General features: G+C 38.5%; 4 protein-coding genes across 4 annotated transcripts; 3 read left to right on the forward strand and 1 right to left on the reverse strand.

The window, feature by feature from the left end:
• The first annotated feature begins 6,983 nt into the window (after positions 1-6,983).
• On the forward strand, positions 6,984-8,034 carry LOC108612331 (uncharacterized). Its single transcript, XM_018005210.2, has 3 exons — positions 6,984-7,238; positions 7,293-7,619; positions 7,685-8,034. Exons 1-3 carry the CDS (start codon positions 7,170-7,172, stop codon positions 7,832-7,834), a joined length of 546 nt encoding a protein of 181 aa, XP_017860699.1. The 5' UTR covers positions 6,984-7,169; the 3' UTR covers positions 7,835-8,034.
• A 472-nt stretch (positions 8,035-8,506) lies between these two features.
• Positions 8,507-9,181, forward strand: LOC108612332 (uncharacterized). Its single transcript, XM_018005211.1, has 3 exons — positions 8,507-8,572; positions 8,638-8,964; positions 9,032-9,181. The coding sequence occupies exons 1-3, from the start codon at positions 8,507-8,509 to the stop codon at positions 9,179-9,181; spliced, it is 543 nt and encodes a 180-aa protein (XP_017860700.1).
• A 507-nt stretch (positions 9,182-9,688) lies between these two features.
• Positions 9,689-10,428, forward strand: LOC108612333 (uncharacterized). Its single transcript, XM_018005212.2, has 3 exons — positions 9,689-9,763; positions 9,816-10,139; positions 10,201-10,428. Exons 1-3 carry the CDS (start codon positions 9,698-9,700, stop codon positions 10,348-10,350), a joined length of 540 nt encoding a protein of 179 aa, XP_017860701.1. The 5' UTR covers positions 9,689-9,697; the 3' UTR covers positions 10,351-10,428.
• A 929-nt stretch (positions 10,429-11,357) lies between these two features.
• cmpy (crimpy) lies at positions 11,358-16,989 on the reverse strand. Its single transcript, XM_089467230.1, has 5 exons — positions 16,756-16,989; positions 13,527-14,081; positions 13,263-13,393; positions 12,181-12,377; positions 11,358-12,070 (listed from the first exon to the last, which is right to left on the reverse strand). The coding sequence occupies exons 2-5, from the start codon at positions 13,970-13,972 to the stop codon at positions 11,930-11,932; spliced, it is 915 nt and encodes a 304-aa protein (XP_089323356.1). The 5' UTR covers positions 13,973-14,081; positions 16,756-16,989; the 3' UTR covers positions 11,358-11,929.
• Between the last annotated feature and the right edge of the window lie 2,966 nt (positions 16,990-19,955).

Below are 19,955 nucleotides of genomic sequence, written 5' to 3' on the forward strand. Positions count from 1 at the left end.
ATATGGCACTGCATTGCTCTAATCCGTGACCGTTTTGCACTGCGATCGTGCGGTTGAAATTCCAAGGTTTGTCAGCTCGTTGGCCTTTGGTCACCTGAGCTTAATTTGAGGCTGTAGCTCCACTTGGCTGGGCTCGTTCGGCGGCATCGATAGCAACGGCTCGATAAGTTTTTCTCACACACACGAAGTTGGAAAAGTGGAAAATGGAAAGTCAGGCGATCGCAAAGATCGCGCCGATCAAATATGTTATAGAAAATTGAGCACATACCACAAAACACAATGCCACAAAGATGTAGAGAAACAGGGAGAGAGAGAGAGAGGGAAAGAGAGTGAGTGATAGAGAGAGGGGGGTAGGGGGAGGGCAGAAACAAAACATTTGCTCACTTTGATTTGTTTATTTGGCTGCCACACGAATCTCAAGCTCCCTGGCAGCAGCCGCAGCAGTATGCAGAAGTTGGCTTCAGCTTCAGCTACAGCTACAGCTACAGCTTCTCCTGGCCGCAAGTTGACCTTTCACTGCGCCGATTTGCCGGAAGCGCTCACCCAAAATATATCACCAAGCGAATATCTACAAAAATGATGATTGGAGCAGCCGCACAACAATGAGAGGGCACAGCCGAGCACAACCTGAAACGAGCTGGACCCCAAGCTGGAGCTGGAGCTGTAGCTGTAGCTGGAGCTGGAGCTGTGGCTGGCCAACTCTTTTGCGAAAATAGTAAACAATATCTGTAAAAATAAAAACGCCCAACGCCGCTGCAGTTGCCAATGCCAAATGCCCATTGTTGTCTTGCAAATGTAATGCGGCCGCAGGCGTTGAGCCAACCAAACCGAACCAAAGCCCAGCTCAATCTGGTAGGCAGCCAGACAAAATGTGGGGCCAGCCCAATGAAGCCGGCTAGCCAGGAAGGGTCAACATTGTGAACTAGTTCAAATCATTTGAAAAAAATCACACACATTGGAGCTACGAACGAGACGCACCCAGGCTGCAAGCAGAGCTGGCTGATAGGGCAGTTCCCTCGACCTATTGGATACTCTGTACATGCTGGCAATGGGGTAGTCTAACATAAAGATGGACTAAGTTATATATATGTATATATACTTATATACAGAGCTGTAAATGAATATTTAAAGAGTTAGTTGCTCGAGCTCTTCAGACGTCTTACAGTTGTTATCGCTCAATCGATGAACTGCGATACGATCAAAGGCATTCTCTGGGAATGCTAGACACAAGTTGCTGTCATACGATGTGGGCCTGGACATGGGCCGGCATGGAGACCATTTAGTGCTATAAATTACTCTATTCGAGCGTAAGGCAAAGCTATCAACGCAGAGCAATCAAAGGCAAACAACTGGAGAACATTCGCAGACATGCGAGCATCTAGCACGATATGCAGGAGCTAGAGGAGGAGGTGGCTGGCAGATGCCGAAGGAGGAGGCTGTGGGGGGAAGAGGCGAACGTGCACTCCTTACAAATTATGTTTAATTAAAATTTCTGTATTAAATATGACACAATGCTCCGAATTCCGGCGCGAAATGTCTACCCAATGGCCCCAAGGCCCCAACGTTCCAGCTGTAATTATTATAGCACCCCGAAAAAAGCCCCGCCGAGGCCCGAAGAAGGAACGAACTGTCGAGGCTGCTACCGGGGCTGTCCTTGCCTCTGGGCCAAGCGCATCATTTATGATTTTGTTTTATTTATAAAATGCCCATCATTTTAGCCCATAGGCATCCGCATCAGCCTCCTCCCCCAATCTTCAGCTGCTTCCTCTGCTGCTGCTGTTGACGATGGGACGATCTTGTCGATGATGATATTTACAATTTTTTGCGTACATTTGTCGCATAGTTCGGTGCTGGGCCGCGATCTGTTGGCCATTCGCGCCAAGCGCAAACATTGTGTCCATATCTGGTGTTATGACAAATGCTGTATGTAATTATTGTATATATTCTGTAGCATTGAGCCCACAGAAGGACTCTCTCACTCTCTCTCTCTCTCTTTCTGTGTCTTCAGCATGTCTGTCTGGGGGCAAAAAGATATCAGAAATGTCGCATATTAATAACGCCCCGGATGGGGACATTTCGTGTGCTGCGTTTTGTGCCTTAATTAACCCTTTTTAAATTGGGCATAATTAGGGACGACAATACACTGAAAGAAATTACAAGTAAACTAGAGAGAGAGGGCGAATTAAATGTGAGTCGAAAATATTATACTGAAAAGCTGGAACAGTCCAACAGCTGAGACGAAGAGAAGATTTTTTTAGTTTTTCAGTTAGATATTTATAGTGCTCATAAATATCAAAATATCAAATCTTCAAGAAATTTTTGGATGTAAGTAAATATTCATATTTTTATTTTATTATTATAATTTTTATATTTTTTTCATATTTAATTTTAATTTTACTTTCATTTTGAGGAAACACACGTATTTAATAATATATATAATAATATAATCATACATCTATAATTTCCTTCATTCTCTCTTTCTCCCTCTCTCTCCCTCCCTCTCTCTCTCTCTCTATCTCTCTCCCTCTCTGTCTCTCTCTCTCTCTCTCTCTCTCTATCCATTCCTCTTTATTTTTCCTCTCCCTCCCTTTCTTTTCGTTCAGTGTATTCCACAATCGTCATCTCATCATTATATCATTCACATTCGTTAATATTTTTGAAATTTTTTCGCGTAATTTGTTGATATCAATTTACACAGAGCCCAAGCGCTCTGGCTGAGGCTGTGGCTGTAGCTCTGGCTCTGGCTCTGGCTCTGGGATATAATTATATCATTTCGATTGATCATGCGCCGTGAGTCTCATATGAGATATGAGCTCGCGTTTCTTTCTCTCTTTTTTAGGTATGATTGAAATACCAGACAGAGTCGACATTAAAACGCTACAGCTCCAAACTTCTAGCAGTGTATATGAGCTGCAATTGTACTATGGACTCCAGTTAGAAGAGGGCTCCAGATAGACAGAGAGAGAAAAACAGAGAGAGAGAGGGAGAGACTGAGGGACTTGGAGTTCCAGTAGAGCACAGCGGGTGTGCTATATAATTGAAGGACAGCTCTCAAGTTCAGACAGGTGCAGGGAGCACCTTCAGCACTTCGGACTGAATTTGTGGAGGCACTGCTGCTACTTGACGATGATGAATGCGAAGGCCTGTGAGCTGCGATCGAGGTTTGGACATAAATGGTTTGATTTGTTGGCAGCTCGTTGCTGTTGCTGTTGCTGTTGCAGTGTCCAGCTCGATATTTAAAGCAACTTTCACACTACCAACAACAACAACAACAATAATAGCCACAGCAATGAGAACAACACTCAATTTGATGTTGGGCGACAAGCCCTAAAAGGCCAAAACACGCGCACAGCCCAACACACATACACGCACACACACACACACGCACACGCAGTCGAACTGCGAGCCGAGCCCAAACGGAACTCAAACTGAACGGCTCTCTAAGTAAAGTATATATACTTTAGTATTTATTTGCGCTGCACAAATTTGGACACACGCTGCATACCAAAAAATGTGCACGTAAAAGGATACTTTTTTGGTCCAATCCCGCCGCAGGGCCCGCCCCCTGCCGCCCTGCCGCCCTGCCCGCGGACAACTGGGAACGATGCAAACGCCAATAATTTATAAAGCGGACAATAAAATGTTATCAAAAAATACAACAAGAGGCGCACGCGGACAGCCTGAACTAAATGCCGCACGCCTGCGCAATGCTCAACAAGTTGTTCCCGCGAGAGCGAGAGAGGTGGAGAAAGAGAAGGGAAGAGCGGGGCGAGAGGGATAGGCGCTGTAGACAGAGACGGGGCCCTATGCTACGACGCGTATGTTGATGATATATGAAATCATATAACAGCAATCGGCAGGCAGAACAGCAACAGCAACAACAACAACACACACACACACACACTCAACTCTGCAGATGTGTGTAGTTTATTAAATGACAAACACTTGAAGCGCTTTGTGCACCAAGGCTCGCTGTCTTTGCTTTGGCTTTGGCTTTGGCTTTGGCTCCTCTTGCTTTATTTATGACACTTCAACAAGTTGCTTAGAGAATTTGCCACAGTTTTATTTATGGGCTGCGCTGAGAATTTCATTAAATGAATTGGAAATAAGGGCAGCCTAGACAAAACTGAATTGCCAATTGGAGTACTAAATCTTATTTCTGTGATAAGCATCAGTTGAAGGCTCTTTGACATGCAGAGAGCAAAAGCTGCTAAAAAATACAGTTCATAAATATAAAAAATAAATAAATAAATAAATAAAAATAAATAAATAAATTGAAAACAAATTGTTAAGCTGAGAGCATAGATTTATGTTTCAATTCAAGATAATAAAAATTTAAATATATATAATAAAAATATCGAGCTATAGCCATAAGCTTACTGTTAACTAATAAATATAAATTAAATATATTTAAAAAAAAAATTTTTTTTTTTTGTTATGCAGATGAAACTTGCCACAAAAAAAAAAACTTTTTTGTTCACTAAATAAACAAACAAAAAATAAAATATATATAAATTAAATAAATCTAAAAAATACACAAATTATTATGCTAGCACCAAAAGCTGACAGTTAAATAAAAAATATAAATTTAATATATATAGAAAGAAAATAAATTCTTATGCTGAAACCATAAACTTCATATTAAATTCGTAACAATAACAATAAAATAAACTGGCTTAAAATAATGAATATACAAATTAAAAGAAAAGAATAAACAATTTGTTCAGCTAATAGTAAAAACTTTATATTAAATTAACAATAACAATAGGAAAGAAGAAGAATAAAATTTATTTACGTCAGTCTGCGAAAGGTGTCATTTCTAAATTCGATTCCATATCATGTCTAAATATATACATATGTATATATATATCCAATTTATATATAAAATCAATACAATGGCAATCGATACCCGTTCAGATTGTACAGAAATCGATCATCAAATGTGCACGACACGTTTCGAAATTAAATCATTTTAGTTGAGCATTCAGCGGGCAGATCGATCGCATGGGCTTCCATAAAACTCTATGGCGATCGCGACATTTAAATGATTTTTATAACACATCAGAGAATTCGGCTTTGGCTTTTGTTTTTGTTTTTCCACTTTTTTTTTCTTTTCTTTTAATTTTTAACGGCGTGGCAAAAATTTAATGACATTGCCCATTGTATTGGGAATGTATATGGAAGAGATTTTAATGGATTTCAACTTGATTTGCTTTTTTATTAAATAATATAAATGAGGCCATAAAATGTAAAGTAGTTAGCAGTTGTTGTTGTTGTTGCTGCTGTTGCTGCTGCTGCCCAATAGCGTGTTAAAATTGGACTAATGGCCTTTAATTTAAGCAGCAGCAGCAGCAGCAGCAGCTGCTCTAGCCGATGGAGTTTCCATTGGTCAAAGAAAAGCTCAATGAAATCGAGTTCCACCCACAGTGGAGCCCTGTTGGACATAAGTAATTGAATAATTGTGCGGCTGCTGTTCAACTTTCTCCATTCAAAATTGAATCACTTTGAGATCAAGATCGTTCAGTAGGCTGTCCCCTTAGCGGCGCCTTAAACAAACAGCAATCCCGAACAGGCCCGACACATTTGCGTGCCAATGGCGTAATTTACCACTTAACATATCAATTGTGCGGCTATTAATCAAACGAGCCAGAGATTCGTGGCGCGACGCGCTGCTGTCCAGCTCGTTGGCTCTGCTTTGATTTGTACGCATCGCTTGTCAAACAACTGAGACAATAGGCGTGGGGCGGGCCAAAGGGAATAAATACAACAAAACCAACAACAGCAACAACGAGATAGAAAACAGTTAAAATTAAAATAAACTTTTTAGAGAAAAAAAACAATGCCTCGAGGCATAAAAACATTTTTCATTATATCGCAAATGTCCATCAAAGCATATTAAGAGCATAAAAAGTAGAATTTTTTAACACCTCTTTGTATTGCCATCCCCACTCGAGTTCCCCACACATTGTTTGTACGGCGCTCAGCCACAGTAGTCCCCCCCGGCTCATTGGCAGTTAGACATCCACATCCACATCCACATCGACATCGACCTGTCCGATGTGGCCAGTTGATAAACGCCTGTTTCTTTGGCATTCCTCATTCCTCAATCCTTCATCTCAATCTCAATCTCAATCTCCAACTCGATCGCCGGCTCGCAAGCGCAAACTATTTCATTCAGCCTGTCAAAAGACGGCGTCTAATTGCTTTTGTTTGCTCCACTAAGGTGCGCGCTACATCATTTGTAACGCACTCCAAGCGCAACAGCCCAAAGTATAAAAAGTATAACAACTCAATAAACGAACCGAACGATTTCAATACCGCCAGCACTTCAGAACACTTAAGCGCCGAAGTAGATCTCAGATCTTCAGCACAGCTGACCCCACTTGACTTCCAGCTTGGCTCAGAAAATCAACTCATTGAGCCCTAAGCAACAGTACTTTTGTTGGCCCGAATACGTAGAGCTTGCAGATGAGTTACAAAAAAAAAATAAAAATAAGCATTTGCAGACTATTGGTGTTTTTTTAATATTGATCATCAAACATCTATATTCACTATAATCAATGGCGATTAAAATACATCTCGCATGCTGAAAATTCAACTGCCTAATAGTAGGCAACATAAAAATAGCTGAAGCCGACATAGCATCAATTGAGGTTGTGGTGCGGCGAATTGAGGCAAAGCATAATGGCCCTTTAATGTATTTATTTAAGCGACTTTTATAGGTTTAATAATAAAACGTCAATTCATTTCAATTTAAGATAAAAGCTAAATTTTAATATTAAATTATTTATTTATTTATTTTTATTTTAATTTTATTTTATAAATGCATATACAACATTAATTATAACCATAAAAATTGCATTACGAAGTCTGTGTGTATGGCATAATTCAAGCATTCCAATAAATTACTTAATCAAGAAGAGAAACGCCCATTTTAATATCTCAATTCTATAATCAGCATCACATACTATACTCAACACAGTTTATTAATTGACAATTTTAGACTAGATTACAAATCAAATAATAAATTAATATTTTAGATAAGAAATGCCAGCAAAACGCGCAGCAAATTATTTGAATATTTCCTTTTTCAGACAAAACACATTAAAAGCCCATTAGAACATTTGCTATAAAATGCGGAACTCGCGTTGATTCTCGCAAAGAGAATCATGTTGAACGAATGTTGGCCCTTGCTGCTGTTGGCGATGATCGCTCTGCTAGCTGCCAGCCCGGCTAAGGTAAGGCTCCTTCCACTTCCATTAGCTCGCTCTGCTAATCAATTTGCATTTCAGAATCGTCCTTTGACAATTCAAATTAAAAACTTTACCTGCGTGTCGATGCTGCCATCGCTCATGCCTGAATTCAACTGCAGCAGCAGCAAAGTACGCGGCCAGGCCAGCATGTATGTGAGCCTCTTGGTGACTCAGCCAGTGGAGGAGCTCAGTCTCCAGGTTGACTTTGACATTGTCAAAAAGGATAATTCGAGGATTAGCCTCATGCATGCCAAGCTCGATGGCTGTCAGCAGTTCAACTCAGCCTCCAAGAACAAACTTCTTGGCGAAGTCTATGAAAGAATTTTCGAAAATAGCAATTTTCCAAAAGCATGTCCATTCCTAGCCGTAAGTAGTCGATGAAGATTATAATGCTCATCTCCGTAATGTTGTTCACTCGAATCTATTTCTAGAACAAGGTCTACACCATACGCAACTATACAATTACTCTGGACAGAATTCCCATGGCTCTGCCTACTCTGACATTCAACTTCAAGCTAAAACTATTTCGAGCCAAACAACTTTTTGGCGATGTTTTCCTAGAGGCTTCGGCCAAGTATTGAAATGAGCCCTTGCCCAAGCAAAGGCATATATGATACATAATATAAATTCATATTCATGAGCTGAATTATAAATGCTTATGGCTTTGGCTTTTGTCTGATTTTAAATCTGGAATCTGAGTTCTTGGCTCTGAACTATTAATTATCTAGTTTATCTAATTAAAATATGAATATTTAATGTTCATTTGACTCTATCCATTATATCAGGCGTTTTCTGTATATGGACAGGCTTCTGTTCTCTACATAAATACCTAAATATATTAAATAATATTAAATATTAAATATATTGTTCTTTAAAATTAAATAAATTATTCCAGTACAGAAAATGTTTTCCAAATAAGACTTTCTCTATCACCAGCTGCCATGAAGAGACGCACATGCAATGATTTAACTAATAGCTCACTTTTACTCTAAATCGAAACCTTTTGACAATCAATTCCCATTTCCCAATATCCAAAATCCAACGAGGTCAACATTCAAATAGCAAAATTATATTATAAATACAAATTCCAAATATCGAATCAACAAATATATAAATAATCTATAAATCAAAAATGCTCAACAAATTAATCCATTGATTCTCTAGTAAATCTTTTTCCAGTCAAAACAAATTAAAAGTTCATTAAATTTATTGGTATAAAACACGCGAATTCTCATGAATATTTTGAAATAATCATGAACAAGCAAATTTGGCTCTGGCTGCTAGTAGTGGTCGCTGTGCCGGCTACCAGCCAGGCTAAGGTAAGACTCCTTGCTCTCTCGCTCTCTCCCTCTACGTCAAGTAATTATAGTAATTTCTGTTACAGCGACGTCCTGTTATAATTCAAATCAGGAATTTTAGCTGCTCGAGTTTTATTCCTTCACTGTTGCCCGAATTGAGCTGCAGCAGCAACAAGAAGAGCGGCGAGGCAATGTTGAGTGCGCGCTTCAGTCTGAGCGAAGCGATTGAGCAGTTCAATCTGATGGTTGATTTTGACATTATCAAAAAGGATAACTCTAAGATAAACATACAGCATGTCAAACTCGATGGCTGCCAGTATCTGAGCTCAGCGTGTAAGAAGAAATTCCAAAGCGGCATCTTTGAGACACTTTTCAAAGCCAGCAATTTGCCCAGAGAATGTCCCATTCAACCCGTAAGTTTTGTGCAACTAACTCAATTAATGAAATTAATATAATAATTTAGTTGAAATCTAATTACAGAACATACTCTACGAGGTGCGCAACTATACAATTACGCTGGAAAATATTCCCATGGCTATGCCTGCCTTGACATTCCAGGTCAAGGCCACATTCTTTCGACTCAAACAAGCACTGGCCGATGTTCTCATTGTGGCGTCAGCTCGGTATTAAAATGAGTAATTCCTTCAAAATATATATGTAAATCTTTATGCATATTTATGTGCGGAACTACAAGCATTGCTAATGAGTTTTTATTATTTTTTGATTATTTATTAGAGGACTGATTAGTTACATTGCCCATTGCATTTTGAACTTAATTTTGAATTGGCGGCATTGAGGCTGTGGTGCAGCGAATTGTTACAGCATTAACATGTGAGCTGTATGTAAAACTGTAACCGGTTCAAGGACTGTGTATGAAACGGATGACGTGTGTCTTAGCAGTCAGCTTTAAAGCAGTAGCACTTTAACGAATTAACGTTTTTTACAAAACTAATGAAGCATTCAAATTTTATATGGTTAATAGAACCCATTAAACTGAATAGTTCATATATATTAAATATGCAATTAACATATCATTTCTTTATTGATGACATTATAATTAAGCGCAGCAAATGAGTTTATTACCATTTTTGTATATAAAAGCGGTTATGAAGCAGCTTTCGTCGATTGAAGTATAACTGTAGCATCATGAATTATCGGGCTTGGATATACCTGATAGGTTGTGTGACTTCATTGGGCATGGCTCAGGCCAAGGTGAGTTTCGTTATCCTAGTTCAACTGCTTTCATATCAATATGATTCCACAGCGCAACCTTACCATTGATCTTGCCAATTTGACTTGTATATTAGTTGATCCCTCCTATGGCAAGGAGTTGACCTGTATTATTCATAGGAGGCGCCCCGAACCTATGTTATCTGCGCGCTTCATACTCGTCAAAACAGTGTCGAAATTTAATATCCACTTTTATGTGGACATTATCAAATCGGACAACAGTATAATTAAATTGGGCAACAACCAAGTCGATGGCTGCAAATACCTCAAATTGATGTATAACGATAATATGTATGGAAAGTTGTACAAACGTATTCAACAGCACAGCAATTTGCCAAAAAAGTGTCCAATACCTGGCGTAAGTACTCCAATTCACTATATCCTAAGCAATTATAATATTCCAATTTGCAAAAGAACAGAACAAACTCTTCGAAATTCGCAACTATACGGTCCAAGCGGATGATTATCCACCAGCTGTGCCCGAGTTCACCTTTCGCATTACATTGAAAATACTGAAAGATGATAATGTTGTGGCAATAATCTTCTTTGTTGCCAGCACAATCTATTAAAATGTGCTTGCTGAACCAATTTTCATTTTAATTTAAATTCTGAAAATTGATTTCAAGAAAATGCAATAAACGCTGAGGCAAATTGACCTGCAAATCATGTTAACCGTTTCTATAGCTGCTGTCAAAATGCTCAAATACTAAATTAGTCTCATAGCAGTCAGCTTAAGAGCACTGCGAATATACATTAAATTCTGCCGCATAATTCAAAGTTGCTATAAGTGATTGTTTATTATCAACAATATAGCAACAATAACTTTGATAACATTTAAAGTTAAAACTAAACAAATATATTGTGTTTTATATCATTTTTTACAATTCTAAATCGTCGACATCATCCAGGCTGCGGTGCAGAGAATTGCAGCATTTACATCAGTGCTGTAAAAAGACTATATGTTAACCGGTCCGAGCGTAACATAGCAACAGCTAGGCGGCAAAAGTAATTTAACCAATTCAAATTTGAATTAAAGTGTTAAGCAATTTTCGAAAACCTAGTGATGCATTAAACATCAGTTAAAGATGCTATATATAATTAAGATTGAAAATAATGGCTTCATTTAAGTCTATAAAAGCACCGGTGTATAACTCAAAAGTACTTTCATTGTCATGGATTATCGCACTTGGCTGGTGGCCTTTGCAAAAACTGTCTAGCTTATGAAGTGAGTACGTAGTAGCATCATCTCTATGAAATACACAACTATACAATCCTGAAACGCCACAATCGATCTTGTTCTTATGTCTACGTAATAGCTCGCATTAATCACATTCAAATGCGCTCTCGATTCAGTTCAATAATATAAAGTGCCTAAAAGTATGCAATAAAATACGAAGTTACAGTGCAGTGCCTCAATGCAAATTTCAATGTCAACAAGTCAAACGGGTAACGAAACGGTTAGCATAGCAGTCAACAGTCAACAGGGCGGGTAATTCAAATAGCAGCAATGATGACTTAAGTATTGGCTTTTGGCCAACTAACAAAGCACGCCCAAACTAAAAGAAAAACACATCAATTTGTTGGCCATTTATATATGTATACATGTATATATATATTTCGATGCTTCTCCATAATCGGATTATTCTTGAAAGCAACAACACTCGTAAAATGCTTTAAATTTATTGTTTAGGTATTTGTGTATTTGTAATTTTGTTTTTCTCTCGTTTTTTCCTGTCTTTAGTTTAGGAATAGAAATTTGCAATGTATAATACATTATGTATGCGCACAAATTGTTTTGTTAAAAACAATAAAGTAACAAATGCCTTAGGGATTACATACAATAGCCACATGTCACATGCACGCATGCAAGCATGTGCGTGTATATATAATATATATTTATTTATATATTTATAATGTATATGTATATGCTCTTTATTATCGTATTGTATTTATATTAGCCACATGTCATAGAATTAAGCATTAGTATCTGTACAAGAATTGTATTTATGTGAAAGAGGGACGTTTATATGGCATGCGAACTGTCGCCATTCTCCAAAATGATGCTGCACATGAAAATGGAGCAATAATAATAATGCTAATTATTATTGTTAAATAATCGTGTAGCAATTGCTCATTTATGCTTGGCAATCATTTCACCCACAGTCGCTTCCTCAGCGATTTTCGCTTTCTGCGCAGCTTTTTGTATGTGAATTTGCTCGGTGAGATTTTATAGTCTTCATCGAATTCCTGTTCGATTTTAATTAGATTTTGCAAATTTAATTGGCAGTCCTGTGCGTAATTAATAAATAAATCAATGATTTAATATTAATGGAAATTTCATTATATGAATCAACATGTATATAAATATACATATATACATATATATATATGTGGCTTACCTCGAGATTCTTGAAATGCCAACGTGAATCGCTCGGTGAGCCGCCATCGCTGGACAATTGGCTGAGACAGGTGCGCATTGTGGGCCAGCATTGGCAGCGCTTGTTGGTTATTTCGCAGCCCGGCTCCAGCACAATCGACTCCTCCTGCGTGCAGTTGCTGAGCTGATTAAAGGTGAGCGCCGTCAGGTGTTGCAGGTCTGTCACAAATAAATTATTGACCACGTCAAAAGCCAGCATTTAATATATGATTTATCAAATATAAATGCTGCAAAATCATTCGATTTCAACAGCATTTCGCCTCATTTAAATCTGATTATATCGCACATACATACATATATAATAATTTTAATTTAAACCTCCTGCTCCCTGCCTCCATTGTCCTGCCTGCGCCCACTGCAAATTTCATTTGCATTTTGCATTTTGCATTTTCCTATCACAACAGTTTTAGTGCTTGACTGAAATTTGTTGCACTTTATTTACGCATGCAGATTTATACAATTCTATTAAGTTGAACCTTTTATGCAACCCACTATTGTTTAAAAGTGCCTATAGACTTTATTAAGTGTTCACTTTGAGGTCTGTTCGTATGACTGCAAAGAATTTCATTGCTATCGAAGCTAAAGACTTAAAATCTGATACGGATGAGAAGGCTAGGATCTATAGAATATGAATTATATTGCTATACGCCTACTAGGGGCGTGGCGTATATAATTACTAAATGTGTCTAAGATAAGCTTAATGCTAGCATTTTGACATATCCACAATATTCACTCAGATCTCATCAAGCTGTCAACTCTGGACTCTAACAAAGCTTAGTCTCTAATAGATACCAATTTAGCCCAGACAAATGAAATAATATTATTCCCAACTCATATTCACTCTGCAATTCAGATCAACATAGACCTCCCGCTGCTCAAGTAATGACATTCAATTTGGTCAAATGGAAGACTTGGCCAACTGCTCCAGGCGATTAGCCAAAATGGCATGCACATTAACCCGTTGCGTGCCGGCGCATATGCCCATTAGATATTCATATATATATGTACATTTGCGAGTCAATAGGATATGTCATAGATGCTTACCCATGCAGACGCCCAGGCCGCTGCTAATGGGCAGTTTGGTGACACACTGCAGGGGCGGCTCGCATTGGCCGGAAAAGCCGCCGGGTCCGCCGCAGGATTCGCCCAGAGTTTTGGCGCAAATGCGACAGCATCTGTGAGCAGAGGGCAGAACAGAGAACACAGATTACGTATGCGAATATCGATGCACATTAAATGAATGATATATGGATGTGGATGTATGGATGTATGGATGTATGGATGAATGGGTTGGGCCATTCAACTTACTGGCATGGATCCCAGAGCATTAGGCCCTTGCCGGGGCAGTCGAGTGCGCGTATAACATCGCATTCCTTTGGATTGCAGTAGCATTTGAGTCCATTTACCACATTGTTGCTGCCAGCTGCTGCCATTATCAGCAGCAGATAGCAGCACAGATAGATGAGATAGATCCGTGCGTTCAAATGGCCAAAATAACTTCCGTTTCGTCGCATCCTATGCGGAAGTTTCGCTTTGTTGTTCTGTTTGAGTGCCCTGCCGCTGCCGCTGCCGCTGCCTCTGCCGCTGCCGCTGCCGCTGCTGCTGCTGCTGCTGCTGCTGCCACTGTCTGTTGTCCTTCGTTTCGCCGTTGTTGTCCTTGTGCGTGCGACTAAATTCCTGCCACCCAATGCCGCAGCTACGCCTCCGACAGCACCACCTGCGTCGCTCCCATCGGACTCTGCTCTTCCGCCCATTTATAGGCAATTTTTTATTGTGTTTCTGGCGCTGGTTTCGCTTCGCTCTGTTCGCTCTGTTCGCTCTGTTCGTTTTGTTCGGTTGCTCGCCCAGCAATTTGCATGTTGACTGCAAACCAAAAGCGTTGTTAAATGATTAAAATGCCATAAACTATGCCACGCCCAGTGGCCGGGGCTTTAATGGGCTTTTATGTAACGGCCGCATGGCATTTGCCGTTTTTCGGCCAGCGACATTCTCCCTAATTTTACCGCATTACAACTAAGCATACTTTGTTCTACCCACTCTTATTGTGTTTTGTTTTTCTGTTTGCTGCTTTTGGTTCAGCTGTTCATATTTTTGTCGGCCTTTTCACTTTCTCATTGCGGCAGCTGAATGGCCAAAACACTTTCGTTCGACCGAGCTAATTGTGTTTAATTACAGTTGACCATCAATTGCTTGTGTAAATTGAGATTGATTTGATTTATTTGATTTGCATGTGCGCATAATGCCTAATTATTACCCAGAATTCCTAGAAGAATATTTAAACTGAAATTGTTTCACGAAACTTTTGAAGAGAGCGACGTGCGCTCGTCTTTCAAGCGAATTGTTTGAGATATTATTTCCTTCATTATTCATTTGGTTTTGCATGGCAAAAAGATGTAAACAAAACTGAAGTTCTACTTAAAGCTGCTGACGACAGTCGAGCTCATTTAAATACACAGAGAAAGAGAGAGAGAGAGAGAGAGAGAGAGCGCGATAGAGTCGCGTTCTATTACAAGTCCAAACTTTGTTTACTTTGTACTGATTTAGAGTCCGACTATGATAGAATTTTGAGCATATTCTTTGCTATGCTAGACCTTGAGCCATATTCCTGTGTTGCACAATTTTATGCTGTCATTGAGAATTTATTTTTGAAGTTTGCTGCCTTCTTGTTATTACCTTAGCTGAGTTAGCAGGCAAATATAAATATATTATAATTCATTTCGTTTATAAAGTCTGTTACGTCCACCTAGTCTAGATAAAATAGCCAACTAAGGCTTCTAGGCTGATTAAAGCTTATTGATATAAGTTAATAAATAGCTAATGAACAAAGCACTAAATAATAGTGCTGAATGAAAATTTAGTGTTAAGGTAATATTATAATATTTATTTTATACAAAAATTAAATTTATTTAATTATTGAATAATTTAATTATTTTATGCAATGATTTATTTAATTAATTATTTTTTATATAATTTTTAAGATTTATATTTTTTATAAAAAAAATTGTTTAAGTAACACATAAAAGAGTGTCAACATGGAGATCAACATAAACTTAAAGTAATATAATATTTTATTGAACTTTTTATTTAATTTATTTCTATTGTTATTTATTACCACGAAAATATAAAATTGACACTAAAAGTGTCAACGTAAATCCTAAAAAATATATACAAAAAAATATGTCAATAATATCACTCTATTAGGGCTTTTTATGAGCCCGACCTTCCAGCTTAGCTATATGTAATGCTGATACAATTCATTAGCAGGGCTTCATTAGCTACTGGGCTTAATAATTAATCCATTAAGTTGCTTAAAAACTGTAGCTAATTTCATTTCTAATTTTTAACTCTATTTACAGCTTCTATAATATGTTTTAATAATTTCAATATGAATATTTTATTTACATATTTTTCCGCCACGTTATTTTAAATCAACTGAAGTTTAACTAGCTCTTAATTTAATTTAAATGTGTTTATGCATGAAAACTTATATTTGTCATTTATGAATATCGAAAATATATTTATATATATATATATATAAATGTATATTTTCATTCAATTAAGCATATGTCATTTAAAAATGTGCTGCACATTCGGACAGCGAATGCAATTTTTGTTGAATTCAATTAATTCCATGCGAATAAATTACGGAAATTTCATTTAATTTACATATGTGATTGTGGTATTGTTGTGGCACACACACACACACACACACACACACATGCACATACATAAACTCTCGCCTTAAACACAAAAATAAACATTTTTTTGTTTCGTAAAAATTAACTCTACATTAAACCAACTTTTATTTAAAAAAAAAAAAAAAAAAAAAAAAAAAAAAAAAGCAAAGCAAAATCAAAACAAAATATAAACAAAATTTAAAGTTTTAATAGTATTTATGCGTTAGACAGCTCAGCGAGCGGCAGCTAGAAAGGATATTTCAACAAAATGAATTTCCAGCAGCGCCGCAAAGTATGCAACGGAAAATGAAAAACTGAATTTGGGTTTGACCATAGTCAAAGATACTTCAATATGTTTCAGGGACAATCGATGTTAGTTGGCGGACTTAATGCGGTTTACTTGCGCCGAATCGAATGGTCAAATAATCAACATTTGCTTTTGGTTTATACAGAGCATATATACTAGATATAAACGGATATATATATATATATATATGTACATATAGCATGTACAATGTGAGTATATTTATTTGTGTTTAGAGTGCCAAAGCACTTGTGTATTTGTATTGCCTTTGACCGCACACTCACACACACACACACACACCAGCACACACTTGAAATGTTGTCCCATTTATTGTTATTCTGCTTGTTGTTCGTGTGTTTTTCTTTTTCTCTTCATTTTTTTTCCACTCGTTTGTCAAGCACTTTTCGATTTGCCATTCAATTTGTGAGCGTGTGTGTGTGTGTGTGTGTGTGTTTGCACATTTCACATTTTCCAATTTTTGTTTTTTAAACCAAAAACTAAACAAGCTGAAAGTCAAGTCTCTCACACACTCACTCACACACACACACACACCCACCTTGGCGGCTAGATTCGACTAGCTCTATGTTTTGGGTATTCGAAAGCCGTTCATTGGCCGCTCAACGTTCGATTCTGACGACCTGCGACGCTCTGTTGATGACGATGATGGCGATGATGATGTTCGTCGTTTGCTTAATAATGACGCACTTTTGGCTCATGAATTTTTTATGCGCTTTTGTCTGCCGCACGCGGCCATTTGTGGCAGTCGACTGACTAGCCCAACGGAACACCTTTTGCCAGTTGGTCCTCCTGTCGTGTCCTGTGCGAGGACATTTTCGCCAACGACCAACAATTTCCCAGTATACGAGCCGCGCTCTGTGCGCCGGCGCACTCTCAGCAGCAACTGAATCTGGCTGGCGGTGAGTGGGTGGTTGGGTGGTTGGGTGGCTGGTGTCAAGCCTGGAAGGCAAAATTATCAGACGCAGCAGACGGATGTGCCAAGCATTTTGCCTCAAAATATAAGTCATTCAGTTATTGTAATTACAGTGGCATAAAGCGCAGGAAGACGCAGCTTAAGGCACATCACAACACACACACACACTAGCACACACATAGAGTTAGCTATTTTGTAGGACAGTGTACGCTAATGGGCAATTACGAGTGTAAAATCTGATGCTTTATAAACTTTGACGCCGTGTCAGCTGCTAATAAGCATTGCGAATGCCATAAAAGCCGCATGGACGTCCAGTCACTAGGATATTCAGGACTTGAAAACATCTGAGCGGTTATGTGGCTTACCCACATGCCGCAGCCCGCACAACTTGCAACTTTTCCAATTAGCGAAAAAAAGGAAGCAAGAATATACAAACATATATATATCTATATCTCTGTATATATGCATGTGTATATATCTATCTAAAGGAAAACAGCCGTTCGAGCCATCTCGAGTCGAAGTTGGCATTGGGCTTTGCTCGTTCGCTGCTTGGCTCTTGGTCTTTTGGTCTTTTGGTCTTTTGGTCTTTTGGGGCTTCTTGGCCACAGCAAATGTTGCGTAAAACAACTTGGCGATACGGGCTGCTGCTTCTGGCCCCCTTTTTCCACCAGCCTCCCCTCCCTCCCACCCGCCATCACTCGCCCCACTTAGCCACTCGCTTGCAATTGAACAAAAGAGCAATCGGGAATTATGAGTGGCGCAAACTTTTTAAACAACAATAACAAAGAAACGAACAAGAACGAAAAATGCCAAAATAAAAATCCATAAATACACACACACACACACACATACACTTTCAATATGCGTGTGTGTGTAGGGTATATGCAGTTACTTGAGCACAAATTGATAGAGTGCAAAGCAATGTGCAACAAGATTCAATGCGGATGAACTTTTCTTTTCAATGTAAATCTCATTCACTTTGTGTGTGTGTTCGTGTGTGTGAGTGTGTGTGTAGCATAAATTTACGATTATTTATTAAAACATTCTGGCAGAAACTTTTTCTGCCTCCAGATTTTTCACTTTCTCAATTGCTGAATTGTTATATTCCACTTTCTTGAGCATTCATTGCTTTACAACTTTTTGATGACAGTTTTATTAGCCAGTTTTTCCTGTTAGCACCAACAAAAAATTTGTATATGTATAAGTAGAGAGGAATACATTTCTTTGCATATTGCCGGCGGGTGTAACTTACGGAATTATGATCTATTTTTTATAGAACCTAAGTGGCTTGATTACCAAGCATGAGCTGCTCTTGGCTTCGGGCTCTTGGCTCTTGGGCATCTCCACTTTTCACTCTCCTCCCTCTCTCTGTTCTGCTCTCTCCTATGGGGCGGTATGGGGGAGCTATGCTTTTAAGCTTGAATTATTTTTTCGTGGCATTTATTGTTTCACTTTTCGAGCATCTTCCACTAATTGGATGAATGTGTCGGCTGCCCGGACAGCTCGGCTAATGAGGATCTTGGGCTGAAGTCTAGACGAGACAGTGAATCGTGAATTGTGAGCGAAACAAATCTATTTACAAAGGGGCATGCATAATTAATTTTGATACATAATTATATTGCTGAAATTGAATAACTTAATCTTTAGCCAAGGAACCGAGCCCGCTGTACCCTGCAATTAGTCATGGCGTGCTCATTTTTGTACCCTGTTTGATTTGTGTCAGTGATTTCCCTGTGCGTATCTATGTATGTATAATTGTATGTGTTTCGCAGAGCACTCTTCTATGCGATTTTCATGTAATCCTATTATTATTATAGCATTATATTCATTTTTATTATTATTGCTTACAATCTCTCTCTCTCTCTCTTCATATCTGTCTACCTCACCCATTAATTATATATGTTTCCATCTCTGTCTTTCTAAAGTAATATTTCTCGCTCTTTATAATATCATTTTCCCTTTAGCCCACAGTCTCTCTATGATTCTATTTCTTTCTCTCTACCACCACCATAGTATTAAAGAATTCTATGCCTATTTTTTCCTTCTCTCTCCCTGTGACGATTTTGCTTCTCGACTTGTTCTCTCAATTGTAAAACTCTTTACATATTTTTAGTCATCTCTATTGATCTCAATGTTTATACATTATCTCTAAAATTCATTATCTCGCTCTGTCATTCTCCCACCCTCTCCCTCCGATGTTTTGTGTACTTTCGTCTCTCTCTTTGCCATTCTCTCTCTCACAATCTATCCTTCTAACTCTCACTCGATCTATCACTCTGGTTCTCTCTGGCTCACTCTTTCCCACTCATTTCCTGCATCTCTCCCCCGTTTTTGTAATTTTTCCATTGCTCATTATCTACCTTTTGCAATTCCTCTATCCTTGTAGCTTTCATTAAACTTTAACGAATCGCATAGAAAGGCGGCAGCTAGCATATTTCTATGAATACTAATTATGTTGTGAATAATGAGCAGAAATTCTTGTTGCATATTACCAACACTCCCAACGATCCGCGGCGTTGCCAGATCGCGTTGTTCGCATTAAACAAACACTCGCGAAAAAAAAAACATTTGAATTACAAATGAAGCCAAGCATAAAGCCAAACCAATTTGCGAGTGCCCACACAATTTATTTTAACAATTTTTGTTTTCAAGGGATTTGCGCTGGGCAATTTACGCAATGCCAGTCGAGGGGCGTGGCAGAGGCGAGGGGGATTTAGTGTTGGGATATGCGGGCCAGCGCGTTTTTAAGGGCAAGTAATTTGCCACTCGTCCATTTTAAATTACATTAGTTAAGCGAAAGGACGACGCTGGTCAAATGCATATTT

The sequence above is a fragment of the Drosophila arizonae genome, chromosome 4, assembly GCF_054131065.1.
Source record: "Drosophila arizonae isolate 15081-1271.41 chromosome 4, UAZ_ARI_1.0, whole genome shotgun sequence".
Classification (NCBI taxonomy): Eukaryota; Metazoa; Arthropoda; class Insecta; order Diptera; family Drosophilidae; genus Drosophila; species Drosophila arizonae.

Excerpts from the sequence above, each read along its gene's own strand:
- LOC108612331 (XM_018005210.2), top strand. The coding sequence starts at position 7,170 with ATGTTGAACGAATGTTGGCCCTTGCTGCTGTTGGCGATGATCGCTCTG. Across the intron at positions 7,239-7,292 it reads TAGCTGCCAGCCCGGCTAAG|AATCGTCCTTTGACAATTCA; the intron begins GTAAGGCTCCTT and ends TTTGCATTTCAG. Across the intron at positions 7,620-7,684 it reads AAGCATGTCCATTCCTAGCC|AACAAGGTCTACACCATACG; the intron begins GTAAGTAGTCGA and ends ATCTATTTCTAG.
- LOC108612332 (XM_018005211.1), top strand. The coding sequence starts at position 8,507 with ATGAACAAGCAAATTTGGCTCTGGCTGCTAGTAGTGGTCGCTGTGCCG. Across the intron at positions 8,573-8,637 it reads CGGCTACCAGCCAGGCTAAG|CGACGTCCTGTTATAATTCA; the intron begins GTAAGACTCCTT and ends TTTCTGTTACAG. Across the intron at positions 8,965-9,031 it reads GAGAATGTCCCATTCAACCC|AACATACTCTACGAGGTGCG; the intron begins GTAAGTTTTGTG and ends ATCTAATTACAG.
- LOC108612333 (XM_018005212.2), top strand. The coding sequence starts at position 9,698 with ATGAATTATCGGGCTTGGATATACCTGATAGGTTGTGTGACTTCATTG. Across the intron at positions 9,764-9,815 it reads TGGGCATGGCTCAGGCCAAG|CGCAACCTTACCATTGATCT; the intron begins GTGAGTTTCGTT and ends ATGATTCCACAG. Across the intron at positions 10,140-10,200 it reads AAAAGTGTCCAATACCTGGC|AACAAACTCTTCGAAATTCG; the intron begins GTAAGTACTCCA and ends GCAAAAGAACAG.
- cmpy (XM_089467230.1), bottom strand. The coding sequence starts at position 13,972 with ATGGGCGGAAGAGCAGAGTCCGATGGGAGCGACGCAGGTGGTGCTGTC. Across the intron at positions 13,394-13,526 it reads ATGCTCTGGGATCCATGCCA|ATGCTGTCGCATTTGCGCCA; the intron begins GTAAGTTGAATG and ends CTCTGCTCACAG. Across the intron at positions 12,071-12,180 it reads GGCATTTCAAGAATCTCGAG|GACTGCCAATTAAATTTGCA; the intron begins GTAAGCCACATA and ends AATTACGCACAG.